General features: G+C 41.9%; 2 protein-coding genes across 11 annotated transcripts in view; both read right to left on the bottom strand.

Moving 5' to 3' along the window:
* LOC127569075 (protocadherin beta-15-like) overlaps window positions 1-18262 on the bottom strand; it is a 212591-nt gene that overhangs the window by 107566 nt on the left and 86763 nt on the right. The window contains exon 1 of one of the 10 annotated variants that reach the window (XM_052013397.1): window positions 6890-9528. The exons of 8 other annotated variants lie outside the window; for them this stretch is intronic. In XM_052013397.1, the coding sequence (XP_051869357.1) occupies window positions 6890-9337 (2448 nt within the window). In that variant the 5' untranslated portion in view covers window positions 9338-9528. Of the gene's footprint in view, window positions 1-1578; window positions 4174-6889; window positions 9529-18262 lie in introns of those variants that run through there. One more of the 10 variants, XM_052013402.1, reaches the window with a different exon arrangement.
* On the bottom strand, window positions 13149-14817 carry LOC127569092 (protocadherin gamma-C3-like). Its single transcript, XM_052013427.1, has one exon. It carries the CDS (start codon window positions 14609-14611, stop codon window positions 13277-13279), a length of 1335 nt encoding a protein of 444 aa, XP_051869387.1. The 5' UTR covers window positions 14612-14817; the 3' UTR covers window positions 13149-13276.

The raw sequence follows: 18262 nt of genomic DNA, 5'->3' as shown, positions 1-18262 counted from the left end.
CCCCGTGATATTTCTCCAAATTTTCTCACAGATCTGACCAACGGTGAAATGCAAATACATAAGAAAATAACAGCTCGACAAAACACCATGTCCTACTTCACTATTTATCAGAAACATCTAAATTAGCTGCATACATACTTTGGCTGTGACAGGACATTACATGATTTTTTGTTTCTGTGGGCTTTGTGAGCTTTCAGTAGACTTTCCAACAATAACAATGAAGTAATCAGAATCTTGTTGGAATATTTTCCATTAGATTCGATAGGTAACTCCAACAACACCTAGAGAGTTCCATAGCGTCCAGAACGAAGCTTTCAGGTTTATCAGCAGTGCATAAAGTACTTTAGATATAAAATAAGAACATAAAAAGTGTGGAAAATCTCATCATGTCAAGCAGCACTGATGGAGAGAATCCCAAATATAAAACTTTCAAAATTGATCACTTTAAACCGACTTCTGATTTAACGTCATCGGTCAGACACTTGGACTCTTGGTTCTTGCTCCACAAATGTTGATGTATTTTAAGAATGTAGTGATTTTTTAGTACCGCTTTGCAGAATCTACATCACAAGATCACAAGATCACAAGATAAGGGAGCAGAATCAGGCCATTCGGCCCATCGAGTCTGCTCCAAGGAAAAGGGAAAAAGAAATGGGGTGGGAAAAAAGAGAGAGAGAAAAAAAACTATTCTAATCCCATTTGCCAGCCTTATCCCTATATCCCTTGATACCCTGACTATTTAGATATCTGTCTATCTCCTCCTTGAATACCCCCACTGATCTGGCCTCCACTGCTGTGCGTGGCAAGGAGTTCCACAATTTCACCACCCTCTGGGTAAAGAAACTTCTCCTCATCTCTGTCTTGAAACTGTACCCTCTAATTCTAAGATTGTGCCCTCTGGTCCTGGACACGCCCACCAAGGGAAACAGCCTAGCCACATCTACTCTATCCTTACCTGTCAACATTTTAAATGTCGCTACGAGGTCCCCTCTCATCCTTCTGTACTCCAGCGAGTACAGTCCAAGAGCCGACAAACGCTCATCATACTTAAGCCCTTTCATTCCTGGAATCATTCTCGTAAATCTCCTCTGAACCCTCTCCAACGTCAGCACATCCGTCCTAAGATGCGGGACCCAAAACTGCGCACATGGTTTATCCTGCGGGTTTTAAGTACAAAGTGACCTAGTAAATCTGAGATGAACTGCTGATTTGAAACGAAGTACTCACAACAAGCATGTGCAACAGTATGCTCGAGGTCTCTCGTAAGATAGTCAAAATATAAATTGTAGAAAATACGGGCCAGTTTTAACAGTCACTGAATTCTTCGACAAAATTCAGTTGGGATAGAAAGTGGTAAGAGAATCATAGGGCTTCCAGGACCTGATGCAGCAACGCATTAGTGTTACATATAATCGTACAAAGACCTGAACAATTAGAGTAAAAGGTATACATGGCAATTGGGCATGTGGATCAACATCAGTATGCACAAATACATTTTGACCTAGATATTAAATTCATCCAAGTTAAAGCAATGGCCGGAGTTTCCAAATTTTCGTTTTCTTTTGCGAAGTAACTCACCTTATTATTTGTGTTGCCGTTGTAGATGTCAGTGTTTAGCATTCCGGCATTCTCTTTCCCAATCGGTTTCCCCTGGGCAGAGAAAATAGCTGCAGATGGTCCGCACGTTTGAGGAGTAGTGAAGTGTCTCTTCACAGACTGCAATGTTGAACACGACTCATAACGGAAACTCTGGGAAAGTGGATCACCTCCGAATACCTCAACATAGTTCGGTGGTAGCTGAAGGCTTCTGCTGGCCTTCTGAATTCCATTTAGAGAATTCCTCGTTTTGTAACAGCAACAGACATTCAGAGAGCTGTATTGGCATCCCACACCATTTCTGTTTTTATAAACTGTAATAGCCAGGATAATTAAAATCACGAGGAAAATGATGGATGTGGTCCCTAATGCAATGACGAAGTAAAGGTTCAGATCAGGAGAGAAGTCACGATCTTCAGATAAGCTGGTGGCACTGGAGATCGTTTCACCTCCTGTCACAGATAATACTATGGTTACTGTGGCTGAAAGTGAGGGCGTTCCCTTATCTTTTACCACAATCACCAGCCTTTGTTTTGAAGCATCCTTGCTCCCAATACCACGGGTAGTCCAAACTTCCCCCGTGTCTGCTGCAATAGTGAACAGATCGCGATGGGTAGCCTGAAAAATGTGGTAAGACAGACGGGCATTCTGACCAGCGTCGGCGTCAGTAGCTGATACCTTGACAACGAGGTATCCCGGTTCAGCAAACCTAGGTATTGTCTCCATTGCTGTTGACCCGTATTGTGGTAAAGGATTCACGATCACTGGGGCATTATCGTTCTGATCAAGGATAACAACATCTATTGAAGCGTTACTGGTGAGGGGCGGGTCTCCAGAATCCTGCACCCGAACTTGGATCTGGAAGTTTTTCAATTGTTCGTAGTCAAACGATCTCTGAGCAAACATGACACCAGTCTGTGAGTTGATAGAGACATATTTAGCTGCGGATGAATTCAGGATAGTAAAGTGCAGTCGGGAATTCTGTCCTGTGTCTGGATCGAAGGCTGTCAGGGAGAATATGGAATTCCCAATAACGTTGTTTTCTATGACCCTTGCCGAGTATACAGGCTGCGTAAGCCTTGGCGCGTTATCATTCACATCTGAAACTTCCACACGGATCGTTTTCTTGGATGTGAGGGGAGGGTGCCCTGCATCTGTGCAAGTTACAGTAATGTCATAGCTGGAGGTAGTTTCACGATCCAGCATATGAAGTAGAAGCAATTTCCAATTGTTCTTTAAAGATGAATCGAACTTAAAGGGCAGTTTATTCGGAATTTGACATCGTACTTGCCCATTTTGTCCAGAATCCTTATCTTCTGCACTGAGGAGTGCGACGATAGTTCCAATTGGAATATTTTCTGCAACGGTATTTGACAAGGGTGTCAACGACAAGTCAGGAGCGTTGTCATTCACGTCGATAACATTGACTAACACGTCACAGTGCTGAGACATTGCGGGATGGCCATTATCGACTACTTGCATATTAATCACAAACGTTTTCGTTTGTTCATAGTCTAAATACCCTTTCAGTCTGATTTCCCCAGTTTTGGAATTCACGCCAACCAATTCACGAACTTCAGCTGAATTATGGCTGCTGAGGGCATACGTTATGTATCCATTAGGGCCATTGTCCAAATCAGTGGCGTTTAATGTAATAATCAGAGTTCCTACGGGAGCCGATTCTAATATACTGACCTTATAGAGCGACTGCGAGAAAACAGGAGGGTTGTCGTTCGCATCCTTCACCGTGATTGTTATCTGGACCTTGCCCGACCTCACAGGGACCCCGCCGTCTTCGGCAAGCAGCGTTAACTGATGGGCCGATATCGTTTCTCTATCCAAGGCACTCTGTAGTACTAGCACAGGTAATTTTCCTATCGTATCGCGTTCTTGTACATCTAGAATGAAATACTCATTGGGAAGGAGCTGGTATGACCGTAAGGAGTTAGTTCCAATGTCCGGATCGTGTGCGGCATCGAGGGGGAATCGCGCTCCCGTTGCCATAATCTCGGAGATTTCCAGGCGGATCTGGCTTTTGGGGAAACTGGGAGCGTTGTCATTTACATCGAGAATCTCCACTTCCAGCTGGTGCAGACTGAGGGGATTTTCAAGCACGATGTTGAAGGATAAAATGCAGTCTTTGCTCGGCCCGCAAAGTTCTTCCCTGTCTATTTTTTCATTCACAAATAAAATCCCATTCTCCAAATTTACGTCAACATACCGCTTCCTCGGACTGGGCGCCACCCGCAAACTGCGAGCCGACAGCTGCCTTAAATCTAACCCCAAATCAATGGCGATATTCCCAACAAAGGCGCCCAGTTGCAATTCCTCGGGAACAGAATAACGAATCTGGCCATAAACAAGATTCCAGCGGGTGAACAAACAACAAAACAGTTGGTATTTCACCAACCAGTATATGTTGTCTCTCATTTCCAGGAGAAATCATTCCAAAGGTTTCAACCCGAGACAAAGCCTTTCACAGAGATTTGATTTAAATGGGACAAAACCGATGCAGAAAATGTCTGTACCTTTTTGAAAATTGCCCTCTTGTTTTCATGTGATTTCTCATGCTGTATCCAGTTCGAAAGAAATCGTGCACAAATGCTCCGGAGCTGCTGGCTATCCAGTTTTCACGGCTTCTGATCTTGCGCGATGGCGGCTGGGTATTGAAGGGGGCTGTGCAGATCACTAGTCACATCTCAGCTTCTGATTGGTGGACAATGTTACCATCATATCTGACCAATTAGAAATCAGCTCATTTCTTAAAGCAAGAAGTGCTTCCTTTGGCACAGAGTTGTAATATTTAATACTGCACAATTGAAATTTCCTTCCGTATTTTCGATGATTCGGATTTTTGAGGACATTTTTCTCCAGAATCGTAATTTCAGGAACTACGATGCAGTGAATATCTTAAAGATCAAATATGAAATAAATGCCTTTAGGAACGTGATTAAACTGAACAACGTAACTTGTCTTGCTGAATAACTAATTACATGCATGCTCCGTGTGTATTGGTTCCATCGTGGTTTTACAATCGTGGTCACCTGTTAGTTAATACTTACGGAACACTGTCGTCCCCTCCTTTGAGGAGAACCAAATCAAGCAAAATACAACTGCTATACCAAGAGGAATAACCTCTTTGTGAGTCACTTTCTAACGAATAATTCAACAGTAATTTCATTTCTAAAACAATTATATTTTTATTCCCCCGGTATCCACAATAAATAGCCGAGTGACTTATATTTTATCCCTAACTTTTCATACTGTAAGGGCTAGCATGCAAATAATCACCATAGTCTTTTTTTCTAAAGCAAAATCTTACGCGATTGCCTTTGTGTATACCATCTTGCCTACCATTAAATCTCTTTCCTCTCCTATATTATAAGTGATCTATAGGCAGTACTCTAGAACTGTTTGGAGAATTAATTTGCCGAATGCTACTCTACTGACATGAACACCAATTTTCTCCCAAGTTCTTCATTTTCTGGTTTCATTACTGCCATACGTTTAACATTGACTATGAATCATAAATCACCATTCCTTCACTAACAATGGAACTAAATCGTTGAGATTCTTATGCAGTCACTTTACGGGAGATAACGGCCTTGTCTGTGACACCAATATCTAAGAGACAAATGAGCATAACTTTGATCGCTGAAGACTGCTAATCCCAAAAGTAAAGCATCTCCACAGTAATTCCTGGGGACTCTGCGTGGACCTTCTATCTCGGACACTTCCCAAAATATCTGTACAATATTATGTGTGGGAAAGTTTGTTGTTGACCACACGATGCTAATTTATATTCAACATCCCTGAGATAAGGAGGCAGTCCGTAAACACTTGAAACAAGCTCTACATTGTTGATGCTTTGCCTTTTAACTGAGGCAACGTTCGTAAACAACACAATTGCTAGGCATTGGCCATCCTCAGCAATAGATATGTCAGCCATTTATCCTCGAATTAACTCACATTGCCATCATTGACTCCACACCCTATTGACATGGGTTTCACCATTTATCAGAAACTACTGAACGAGCAACATGAGTGCTATGGTTACGACAGGGCACCAGAATTTGGACTTCAGAGGGTTCCTCTTGTCTTCTGCCATTTGAATGCCGCAAATCAGAAGTTTGCTCGAATATTCCCAAGTACCTCAACATGTAACTGGAACAACACGCAGAATACTCGACTCCATCCAGACCAAAGCATTCAGCCTGATTAGCAGTACATAATATGCCTTACACATGTTCATTCATGCTATTGCAGAGTACACTGCAATATGCCAGTAATATTTTTCAAAATTCTCTCCAAGATCCGGCCAACGAAGAAATGCAAGTGCATAAGGAAATAACAGCTAGGGAAAATCCCGTAACCAACTAAGATATACTTTACTATTTATCAGAAAAAAAATAATTAGCTGCATACATACTTTGGCTGTGACAGGATACCGCATGTTTTTTTTTTGTGTGGGCTTTGGAGCTTTTCATGGACTTTCCAACACTAAGGAAGTAATCAGAATCTTCTTGGAATATTCTCCATTAGACTGGATAGGTAACTCCAACAACACTTAGAGAGTTCCACAGCGTTAAAAAAGATGCTTCCAGGTTGATTAGCAGTGCATAAAGTACTTTACATACTTCAGACATAAAATTAGAACACAAAAACTATAGAAATGCTCATCATGCCAAGCAACACTGATGGAGAGAATCCCAAATATAACTTTCCAGACTGATCACCTTACATCGACTTCTGATTTAAGGTCATCGGCCGGAAACGTGGACTCTTGGTTCTCGCTCCACAAATGTTGCAGTGCCTTCAGTACGTAGTGATTTTTTTAGTTCCGCTTTCCAGCATCTACATGTTTTTTCTCCTCCGGGTTGTAAGTACAAAGTGCCCTAATACATCTGGAATGAACTGCTGCTTTCAAACGAAGTACTCACAACAAGCATGTGCAACAGTATTGTCGAGGTCTCTTGTAAGGCAGTTAAAATATAAGTGGTAAAAAATATGGGCCAGATTAAACAGTCACTCAGTACTTCCATAAACTTCGTTTCGGATGGAAAGTTGTAAGGTAATCAAAAGGGCTTCCAAGACCTGGTGTTGCAACGCATTAGACTTACATATATTCGTAAAAACACCTGAACAATTAGAATAAAAAGAATACATGGTAATTAGGCATGTGGATCAAAATCAGTATGCACAAAAGGCATTTTGACATAGATATTAATTTCGTCCCAGTTATCGCAATGGCCCGAGTTTCCAAAACGTTTTTTTCTTTTGCGAAGAAGCTCACCTCAGTATTTGTGTTGCAGTTGTAGATGTCAGAGTTCAGCATTCCCTCATTCTCTTTCCCAATGGGTTTCTTCTGGGCATATGAAATGGCTACAGATGGCCCGCACGTTTGAGGAGACGTGAAGTCTCTCTTCACAGACTGCAATGTTGAACACGACTCATAACGGAAACTCTGAGAAAGTGGATCACCTCCGAATACCTCAACATAGTTCGGTGGTATCTGAAGGCTTCTGCTGGCTTTTTGAATTCCATTTAGAGAATTCCTCGTTTCGTAACAGCAACAAACATTCAGAGAGCTGTATTGGCATCCCATGCCATTTCTGTTTTTATGAACTTTAATAGCCAGGAAAATTAAAATCACGAGGAAAATGATGGATGTGGTCCCTAATGCAATGACTAAGTAAAGATTCAGATCAGGTGTAAAGTCACGATCTTCAGATAAACCGGTGGAACTGGAGATCGTTTCACCTCCTGTCACAGATAATACTATTGTTACTGTGGCTGAAAGTGAGGGCGTTCCCTTATCTTTTACCACAATCACCAGCCTTTGTTTTGAAGCATCCTTACTCTCCATAGCACGGATAGTCCAAACTTCCCCCGTGTCTGCTGAAATAGTGAACAGATCGCGATGGGTAGCCTGAAAAATCTGGTAAGACAGACGGGCATTCTGACCAGCGTCAGCGTCAGTAGCTGATACCTTGACAACGAGGTATCCCGGTTCAGCAAACCTGGATATTGTCTCCATTGCTGTTGACCCGTATTCGGGTAAGGGATGCACGATCACTGGGGCATTATCGTTCTGATCAAGGATAACAACATCTATTGTAACGTTACTGGTGAGGGGCGGGTCTCCAGAATCCTGCACCCGAACTTGGATCTGGAAGTTTTTCAATTGTTCGTAGTCAAACGATCTCTGAGCAAATATGACACCAGTCTGTGAGTTGATGGAGACATATGGGGCTGCGGATGAGTTCAGGATAGTAAACTTCAGCTGGGCATTCTGTCCTGTGTCTGGATCGAAGGCTGTCAAGGAGAATATTGAATGTCCTATAACGTTGTTTTCCATGACTCTTGCCGTGTATACGAGGTGTGTAAACCTTGGCGCGTTATCATTCACATCTGAAACTTCCATACGGATCGTTTTCTTGGATGTGAGGGGAGGGTTCCCGGCATCTGTGCAAGTTACAGTAATGTCATACCTGGAGGTAGTTTCACGGTCCAGCATATCTTGTATAAGCAGTTTCCAATTGTTCTTTACAGTTGAATCTAACTTAAAGGGCAGTTTGTTCGGAATTTGACATTGTACTTGCCCATTTTGCCCGGAATCCTTATCTTCTGCACTGAGCAAGGCAACGATAGTTCCAGTTGGAGCATTTTCTGCCACGGCATTTGACAAGGATGTCAACGACAGATCAGGAGCGTTGTCATTCACATCGATAACGTCGACCAACACATCACACTGCTGAGGCACTGCGTGATCGCCATTGTCTACTGCTTGTACATTTATCACAAATGTTTTGGTTTTTTCAAAGTCCAAATGCCCCCTCAGTCTGATTTCACCAGTTCTGGAATTCACGCCTACTAATTCAAGAACTTCAGCTGAATTATGACTGCTCAGAGCATACGTTATCTCTCCATTAGCGCCATCGTCCAAATCAGTGGCGTTTAATGTAAAAATCAGCGTTCCTATGGGAGAGGATTCCAACATATTTACCTTATAGACCGACTGCGAGAAAACAGGAGCGTTGTCGTTCGCATCCTTCACCGTGATTGTTACCTGGACCTTGCCCGACCTCACAGGAACCCCGCCGTCTTCGGCAAGCAGCGTTAACTCGTGGATTGATATCATTTCTCTGTCCAAAGCCCTCTGCAGAACTAACAGGGGTAACTTTCCTATCCTATCGCGTTCTTGTACATCAAGAATGAAATATTCATTCGGAAGGAGCTGGTATGACTGTAAGGAGTTTGTTCCAATGTCCGGATCGTGTGCGGCGTCGAGGGGGAATCGCGCTCCCGGTGCCATAATCTCGGAGATTGCCAGGCGGATCTGGTTTTGGGGAAAACTCGGAGCGTTGTCATTTACATCGAGAATCTCCACTTCCACCTGGTGCAGACTGAGGGGATTTTCAAGCACAACGTTGAAGGTTAAAACGCATTCGGTGCTCGGCCCGCAAAGTTGTTCCCTGTCGATTATTTCATTCACAAATAAAATCCCGTTCTCCAAATTTACGTCAACATACTGCTTCCTCGGACTGGGCGCCACCCGTAAACTGCGAGCCGACAGCTGCTTTAAATCTAACCCCAAATCAATGGCGATATTCCCAACAAAGGCACCTACTTGCAATTCCTCGGGAACAGAATAACGAATCTGCCCATAAACAAGATTCCAGCGGGAGAACAAAGAACAAAACAGTTGGTATTTCACCAACCAGTTTATATTGTCTCTCATTTCCAGGAGAAATCATTCCAATGGTTTCAAACTGAGACAAAGCCTTTTAACAGCGATTTGATTTAAATGGGACAAAAACGATGCAGAAAATATCTGTACCTTTTTGCAAATTGTTCTATTGTTTTCATTTGATTTCTCATGTTGACTCCAGTTCGAAACGAATCGTGCACAAATTCTCCGGAGCTGCTGGCTATCCAGTTTTCACGGCGTCTGATCTTACGCGATGGCGGCTGGGTATTGAAGGGGGCTGTGCAGATCACTAGTCACATCTCAGCTTCTGATTGGTGGACATTTAACATTCATATCTGACCAATTAGAAATCAGCTCATTTCTTAAAGCAAGAAGTGCTTCCTTTGGCACAGAGTTGTTCTATTTATTACTGTACAATTGAAATTTCTTTGAGCATTTTAGTTGATTCAGATGTTTGCGGTAATTTAGTTCCAGATCCGTATTTTGAACTACAATGCAGCGAATGCCTTAAAGATCAAATATGAAATAAAAGTCTTCAGAAACGTGATCAAACTGAACAACTTAACTTGTCTTCCTGAGTAACTAATTTGATGCATGTTCCATGTATATTTGTTCCATCGTGGTTTTACAATTGTGGTCACCGTTAATTAATACTCAAGGAACACTCTCGTCCCCTCCTTTGAATAGAACCAAATCAAACAAAATACTACTGCAATTCCAAGAGGAATAACCTCTTTGTGTTTCATTTTCAAACGAATAAATCAATACTAATTTCACTTCTAAAACAATTTTATTGATATCCCCTGGTATCCACAATAAATAGCCGAGTGACTTCGATTTTATCCATAGCTGATCATAATTAAGGGCAAGCATAGCAATGCTCTCCATAGCCTTTTTTTTTAGAAAGGAAAAGCTAATGTGATTGCCTTTGTATAAAATGTAAACCAGAATGCCATCATGACTACCATTAAATCTCTTTCGGATCTGTGGTCTAGTCTAATCGCCATACCCCCAGAACTGTTCAGAGAATTAATTTGTGTAATGCTACTCTACTGACTTGAACAACAATATTTTCCCAGGTACTTTAACATTCTCTGGTTTCATTACTGCTATAAGTTTAACTTTGACTATGAATCATATATCACCTTTCCTTCACTGATAATGGAACTAAATCGTCGGGCTTCTTATGCAATCACTTTACGGGAAATAATGGCCTTGCCTGTGACACCCATATCTAAGACACAAATGAGCATAACTTTGATCGCTGAAGACTGCTAATCCCAAAAGTAAAGCATCTCCACAGTAATTCCTGGGGACTCTGCGTGGACCTTCTATCTCGGACACTTCCCAAAATATCTGCACAGTATTATGTGTGTGAAAGTTTGCTGGTGACCACACGATGTTAATTTATATTCAACATTCCTGAGATGAGGAGGCCGTCCATACCCACTTGGAACAAGCTCTACAGTGTTGATACTTTGACTTTTAACTGAGGTAACATTCATATATAACAATTTCTCAGCATTGCCCATCCCCAGCAAACGGTATGACAACTACGTCACCTGGAATTAACTCACTTCGCCATCATTGAATCCCTATCCTATTAACATGGGTTTCACCATTTATCAGAAACTACTGAACGAGCAACATAAATGCTATGGTTACGACAGGGCACCAGAATTTGGACTTCAGGGGGTTCCTATTGTCTTCTTCCATTTGAAGGCCGCAAATCAGAAATTTACTCGAATATTTTCCAAATACATGAATATGTAAATGGAACAACACCCATAATACTCGACTCGATGCAGATAAAAGCTTTCAGCCTGATTAGCAGTACATAATATGCCTTACACATGTTCATTCATGCCACAGCAGAGTACACTGCAATTTCCCAGTGATATTTCTCCAAATTCTCTCCCAGTTCCGCAAAGACAGAAGGAAATAACAGCTTGACAAAATCCCATTACCAACTAAGATATGCTTCACCATTTATCAGAAACATTTTAATTAGTTACATGCAGACTTTGGGTGTGACAGGACACCACATGCTTTTTTTTTTCTGTGGGCTTTGGGAGCTTTTCATAGACTTTCCAACACTAAGGAGGTAATTAGAATCTTACTGTAATATTCCCCACAGGATTGGACAGCTAACTCCAACAACATTTAGAGAGTTCCATCGTGCCCAGAACGAAGCTTCCAGGTTGATTAGCAGTGCACACACTACTTTAGATACTTAAGAGATAAAACAAGAACATATAAAGTATGGAAATACTTATCATGCCAAGCAGCACTGATGGAGAGAACCCCAAATATAACTTTCCAGACTGATCACCTTACATCGACTTCTGATTTAAGATCATCGGCCAGAAACGTGGACTCTTGGTTCTTACTCCACAGATGTTGCTGTATTTTCAGTATTTAGTGATTATTTTAGTTCCGCTTTCCAGCATCTACATGTTTTTTTTTTTCCTTTGGGTTTTAAGTACAAAGTGACCAAGTAAATGTGGGAATAACTGCGGCTTTCAAATGAAGTACTTTCAACAAGCACGTGTAACAGCATACTCGAGGTCAATGGCCCAGATTTTACAGTCACTGAATACTTCGATAAACTTCAGTTGGGAGAGAAATCGTAATAGAAACATAGAGGCGTCCACGACATGGTGTAGCAACGTATTGGAGTTACATATTTTCGTACAAAGAGCTGAACAATTAGAATTGAAAAAAACATGACAATTAGAATTGTGGATCAAAATCAGTATGCACAAAGACATTTTGTACTAGATATTAAACTCGTCTCTGTAAACTCAATGTCCCGAGTTTCCAAAACGATTTATTTTCTTTTGAGAAGTACCTCACCTCATTATTTGTATTGCAGTTGTACATGTCAGAGTTCCCCATTCCTGCATTCTCTTTCCCAATAGGTTGCTTCTGGGCATGGGAAATAGCAGTCGATTGTCCGCACGTTTGAGGAGTCGTGAAGTCTCTCTTCACAGACTGCAGTGTTGAACACGACTCGTAACGGAAACTCTGAGAAAGTGGATCACCTCCGAATACCTCAACATAGTTCGGTGGTATGTGAAGGCTTCTGCTGGCCTTTTGAATTCCATTTAGGGAATTTCTTGTTTCGTAACAACAACAGACATTCAGAGAACTGTATTGGATTCCTACGTTATTTCTGTTCTTGTGAACTTTAACAGCCAGCAAAATTAAAATCACGAGGAAAATGATGGATGTGGTCCCTAATGCAATGACTAAGTAAAGATTCAGATCAGGAGAGAAGTCACGATTTTCAGATAAACTGGTGGCACTGGAGATCGTTTCACCCCCTGTCACAGATAATACTATGGTTACTGTGGCTGAAAGTGAGGGCGTTCCGTTGTCCTTTACCACAATCACCAGCCTTTGTTTTGAAGCATCCTTGCTCCCAATACCACGGATAGTCCAAACATCCCCCGTGTTTTCTGCAATAGTGAATAGATCGCGATGGGTAGCCTGAAAAATGTGGTAAGACAGATGGGCATTCTGACCAGCGTCGGCGTCAGTAGCTGATACCTTGACAACCAGATATCCCGGTTCAGCAAACCTGGATATTGTCTCCATTGCTGTTGAGCCGTACTGGGGTAAAGGATGCACGATCACTGGGGCATTATCGTTCTGATCAAGGATAACAACATCTATTGTAACGTTACTGCTGAGGGGCGGGTCTCCAGAATCCTGCACCCGAACTTGGATCTGGAAGTTTTTCAATTGTTCGTAGTCAAACGATCTCTGAGCAAATATGACACCAGTCTGTGAGTTGATAGAGACATATTTGGCTGCGGATGAGTTAAGGATAGTAAAGTTCAGTCGGGCATTCTGTCCTGTGTCAGGATCGAAGGCTGTCAGGGAGAATATGGAATCCCCAATGACGTTGTTTTCCATGACCCTTGCCGTGTATACGGGCTGGCGTAAACCTTGGCGCGTTATCGTTTACATCTGAACCTTCATACGGATGGTTTTCTTGGATGTGAGGGGAGGGTGCCCTGCATCTGTGCAAGTTACAGTAATGTCATAGCTGGAGGTAGTTTCACGATCTAGCGTATGTTGTATGAGCAGTTTCCAATTGTTCTTTATCGATGAATCTAACTTAAAGGGTAGTTCATTCGGAATTTGACATTGTACTTGCCCATTTTGCCCGGAATCCTTATCTTCTGCACTGAGCAAGGCGACAATAGTTCCAATTGGAGCATTTTCTGCTACGGAATCTGACAAGGATGTCAACGACAGCTCAGGAGCGTTGTCATTCACATCGATAACATCCACCAACACATCACAGTGCTGAGACATTGCGTGATGACCATTATCTACTGCTTGCATATTAATCATAAATGTTTTGATTTGTTCATAGTCTAAATGCCCCCTCAGTCTGATTTCACCAGTTCTGGAATTCACGGCAACTAATGCACGAACTTCAGCTGAACTATGGGTGCTGAGGGCATACGTTATCTCACCATTCCGGCCGTCGTCCAAATCAGTGGCGTTTAATGTAATAATCAGAGTTCCTATGGGAGCTGATTCCAACAGATTAGTCTTATAAACCGATTGCGAGAAAACAGGAGCGTTGTCGTTCGCATCCTTCACCGTGATTGTTACCTGGACCTTGCCCGATCTCAAAGGGACTCCGCCGTCTTTGGCAAGCAGCGTTAAGTGATGGGTCGATATCGTTTCTCTGTCCAAGGCCCTCTGCAGCACTAACACCGGGAACATCCCTATTCTATCGCGTACTTGCACATCAAGAATAAAGTACTCATTGGGAAGGAGCTGATATGACTGTAAGGAGTTTGTTCCAATGTCCGGATCGTGTGCGGCTTCGAGGGGGAATCGCGCTCCCGGTGCCATAATCTCAGCGATTGCCAGGCGGATCTGGTTTTGGGGAAAACTGGGAGCGTTGTCATTTACATCGAGAATCTCCACTTCCACCTGGTGCAGACTGAGGGGATTTTCAAGCACAACGTTGAAGGATAAAACGCATTCGGTGCTCGTTCCGCAAAGCTGTTCCCTGTCGATTTTTTCATTCACAAATAAAATCCCATTCTCCAAACTTACGTCAACATACTGCTTCCTCGGACTGGGCGCCACCCGTAAACTGCGAGCCGACAGCTGCTTTAAATCTAACCCCAAATCAATGGCGATATTCCCAACAAAGGCACCTACTTGCAATTCCTCGGGAACAGAATAACGAATCTGGCCACAAACAAAATCCCAAGAAGTGAACATGCAGTAAAGCAGTTGGTATTTCACCAGCCAGTGTATGGTATCTTTCATTTCCAGGAGAAATCATTCCAATGGTTTCAACCCGAGACAAAGCCTTCCAACAGCGATTTGATTTAAATGGGACGAATCCGATGCAGAAAATACCTTTACCTCTGTTGCGAATTGTTCGAATGCTTTTATTTAAATGTTCTCATGTTGTCTCCAATTCGAAACAAATCGCGCACAGATCCTCCGGAGCTTCTGGTTATCCAGTTTAAACGGCGTCTGATCTTACTCAATGGCGGCTGTGTACTGAACAGGGCTGTGCAGATCACCAGTTACTTCTTAGCTTCTGATTGGTGGACAAAAACTGACCAATTAGAATGCATCTCGTTTCTTAAAGCAAGAATTCCTTAATTTAATGCAGAGCTGTTTCATTTATTACTGCGCAAATGAAATTTCTTTCAGCATTTTACATGATTCAGATTTTTGCGGAAATCTAGCTCCGGAACCATAGTTTCAGGAACTACGATGCAGTGAATATCTGAACGATCAAGTGTAAACAAAAGCCTTCAGGAACATGATGAAACTGAACAACCAACTCGTCTTGCTGAATATCTAATCACATGCATCCTCCGTGTACATTTGTTTCTTCGTTGTTTTACAATGGTGGTTACCTGTTAATTAATACTCATGGAACACTTCCGTCTCCCTCCACCCCCCCCCCCCCCCCCGCTTTGAGTAGAACCAAATCAAATAAAATACAACTGCAATGCCAAGGGGAATAACCTCTTTCTGCATCATTTCAAACTCACAGGTTAATAGTCATTTCATTTCCAAAACAAGTATGTTTATATCCCTGAATGCCACAAGAAATAACCAAGTAACTTTGATTTTATCAATTGCTTTTCATAATTTAAGGGCTTGCATGCAAATGCTCTCCATAGCTTTTTTCTGAAGCAAAAGCTGATGTGATTGCCTTTGTTTAAAAATCTAAACCAGATTGCCATCATGTCTACCATTGAATCACTTTACTGTCCTGATATTAGACCAGATCTATAGGCATTACTCCAGAAATGATCGCAGGATTAATTTACACAATACTAATCTACTGACTCGGAAATCAATATTCTCTCAGGCACTTTAAAAATTTCTGGTGTAATTACTGCTATATTACTAACTTTTACTATGAATCATACATCACCATTCCTTCACTGATACAGGATCTAAATCTTGGAACTTCTGAGGCAATAGCTTTACGAGAGATCCATCAGCACAAGGACCACATTGGTTCATGAATATGTTTCTCCGCCACATTTTCAAGGGCAACGTGGGATGGGTAAAACACTGGCCTTGCATAACTTTGATCGTTGAAGTCTGCTAATCCCAAAAGCAAAGCATCTCTACAGGAATTCCTTGGGACTCTGCGTGGACTCTTCCATCCCCGACACTTCATCAAATATCAGCACAATATTATGTATGGGAAAGTTTCCTGCTGACCACACGATGCTGATATATATATTCAGATAAGGAGGCAATCCGTACCCACTTGGAACAATGTCTACACAATGTTGATGCTTTGACTTTTAACTGAGGTAACATTCATAGATAACACAATTGCTCGGCTTTGGCCATCCTTAGCAACAGGTATGATAACCATTTCTCCTCGAATTAAATCACACCACCATCAGTGAATCAACCTCATATTAATATGGGTTTCACCATGTATTAGAAACGACTGAACTAGCAACATAAGTACTATGGTTATGACAGGACACCAGAAGTTGGCTTTCAAGGTGTTCATCTGGTCTTCTGCCACTTCGAAGTCCCAAATCAGTATTTTGCTTGTATATTTTCCAAATACCTGGACGTCTTACTTTAACAACACCCAGAATTCTCAACGTCATTCAGATCAAAACCTTCAGCTTGATTAGCAGAACAATGAGTACATAAGGAAATAACAGGATGACAAAATCCCATGTCATCTTCAGTTAAATCTCACAATTTATCAGAAACATTTGAACTGGCTACGTACCTACTCTGACTGCGAAAGGAGACCACATCTTTGGTTTCTATGGGCTTTGGAAGTTCTCCGTAGCATCTCCACCGCTACGAAGGAGGTAATCAGAATTTTGTTGGAATATTCTCCATTTGCTTTTATAGTTAAATTCAACAACACACAGGAAGTTGCATAGTGTCCAGAACAAATCTTCCAGGCTGATTCGCAGTGCATAAAATACTTTAGATATTCATGCAGTCTGCCACAGAATGCACGACCAGAAATCACTGATACCACTTCAGAAACATTTCCAAGGTTTCACACTCTCGAACCAAGAGCTTCACGAGTAACAGTGCAGTGACAGCACCACAAATTCGTGTCACATTACCCTGCTTGAAGCCATGTCATTGTTCCTTCATAACCACTGAGTTAAAACCATGGAACTCACTCCAAGACATTAAAGTGAGAGCACTCTTCTACTCCGCTCATGATGGGACAGGAGGGTCCTTCAGAACAACGTGCACCAGGGCAATTATCGCTGAGCAAAAAAGAAATTACTGACTTAGTGACACCTATTTCCAAACACTAGTTAAAGACAAGCATTTCAAAATGGAATGACCTGAATCTAAAGAAATTTACGGATGATTATGTGTGGAATTGTGGCACCCAGCCCCGTAAGATTACTGTACTGGAAGTCAATTATGTTGCAGGCAAGTGTTCTGTACTGTATGTTTAACTGCATGCGCAGAGCATTTTGACATTAACGTCTCAACGCTAAGAATACAGACGACCTCAACGTTATTCAATACTGCTCCAGTTGAAAGAGCTTTACATTTTCACGATCCTATAGGACATCCCGGTGCATTTTCCAACCAACAGCTAACTTCTGTATTACTGATCATTGCTGGCAATATGTGCACAACCAGTTCTCCAAACAGCAATGTGATACTGGCAACATAAAATGCTTTTTTTTTGTTTTAAAAAACCGCTGAGTATATTCACCATGGATATCACCTCTGGTTTTCTCCGAAATAGCGGAAATATGTTACGTCCACCCCAAGGAAATCATTCCTCCAAACACTACCGCCTCTAAAAGACCCTATACTGGACTGTACATAACTCTTTCAGTCGTGCAGTGACACAATAAAAACATGTTTTTTTTGTTGCTTTGTACAGGTGTCTAGAACACATTTTCAACCCGTAAACTGTATCTAAAAGAACGACCAGGAAATCTTGGGGATACTCAACATGGAAGGCTGTATGTATGGAGAGGGGAAAATTGTAAATTTTTAGGTTCAATGCCCTTTGGTCTGCAATGGAAAAGTGAGAAAACCAAGCATATTTTCAGGTGCACATAGTTTGGGTGCTATCGTTGGTTGGGGTGTGGGGTGGTGTGTTCACAAAGCAAAGGACATCTCTGTGATAGGACAAAGAAAGGCCTTGATTGTGTTAGTGACATCAATGCTTTCACTGCCGCCTAAGAGCCGTATGGAGGAATTTATATGCCTCCACTTAGCCTATAAATGAAGGTATTTAGAGGGTATTACAAATGCAATGTTGGAATGATAAAGTACAGAGTAAAGCGGTTGCCGGAAATCTGAAACAAAAGTCTGCTGGAAGTAGTAAGTCGATGAAGAGCATCTGTAGAGAGAAAAATCCAGTGTGCGTTGCAAATGGATCTCCACGTATCAACATTGGTCGGTTCTGTTACAAAAAACAAAAGG

The sequence above is a fragment of the Pristis pectinata genome, chromosome 4 (assembly GCF_009764475.1).
Source record: "Pristis pectinata isolate sPriPec2 chromosome 4, sPriPec2.1.pri, whole genome shotgun sequence".
NCBI lineage: Eukaryota > Metazoa > Chordata > Chondrichthyes > Rhinopristiformes > Pristidae > Pristis > Pristis pectinata.
The sequence above is the reverse complement of the archived record's forward strand: the minus strand, read 5'-3'. Positions and strand labels throughout refer to the sequence as shown.

Bases quoted from the DNA above. Each gene is read 5' to 3' on its own strand.
- LOC127569092 (XM_052013427.1), bottom strand. From the start codon at position 14,611: ATGAAAGATACCATACACTGGCTGGTGAAATACCAACTGCTTTACTGC.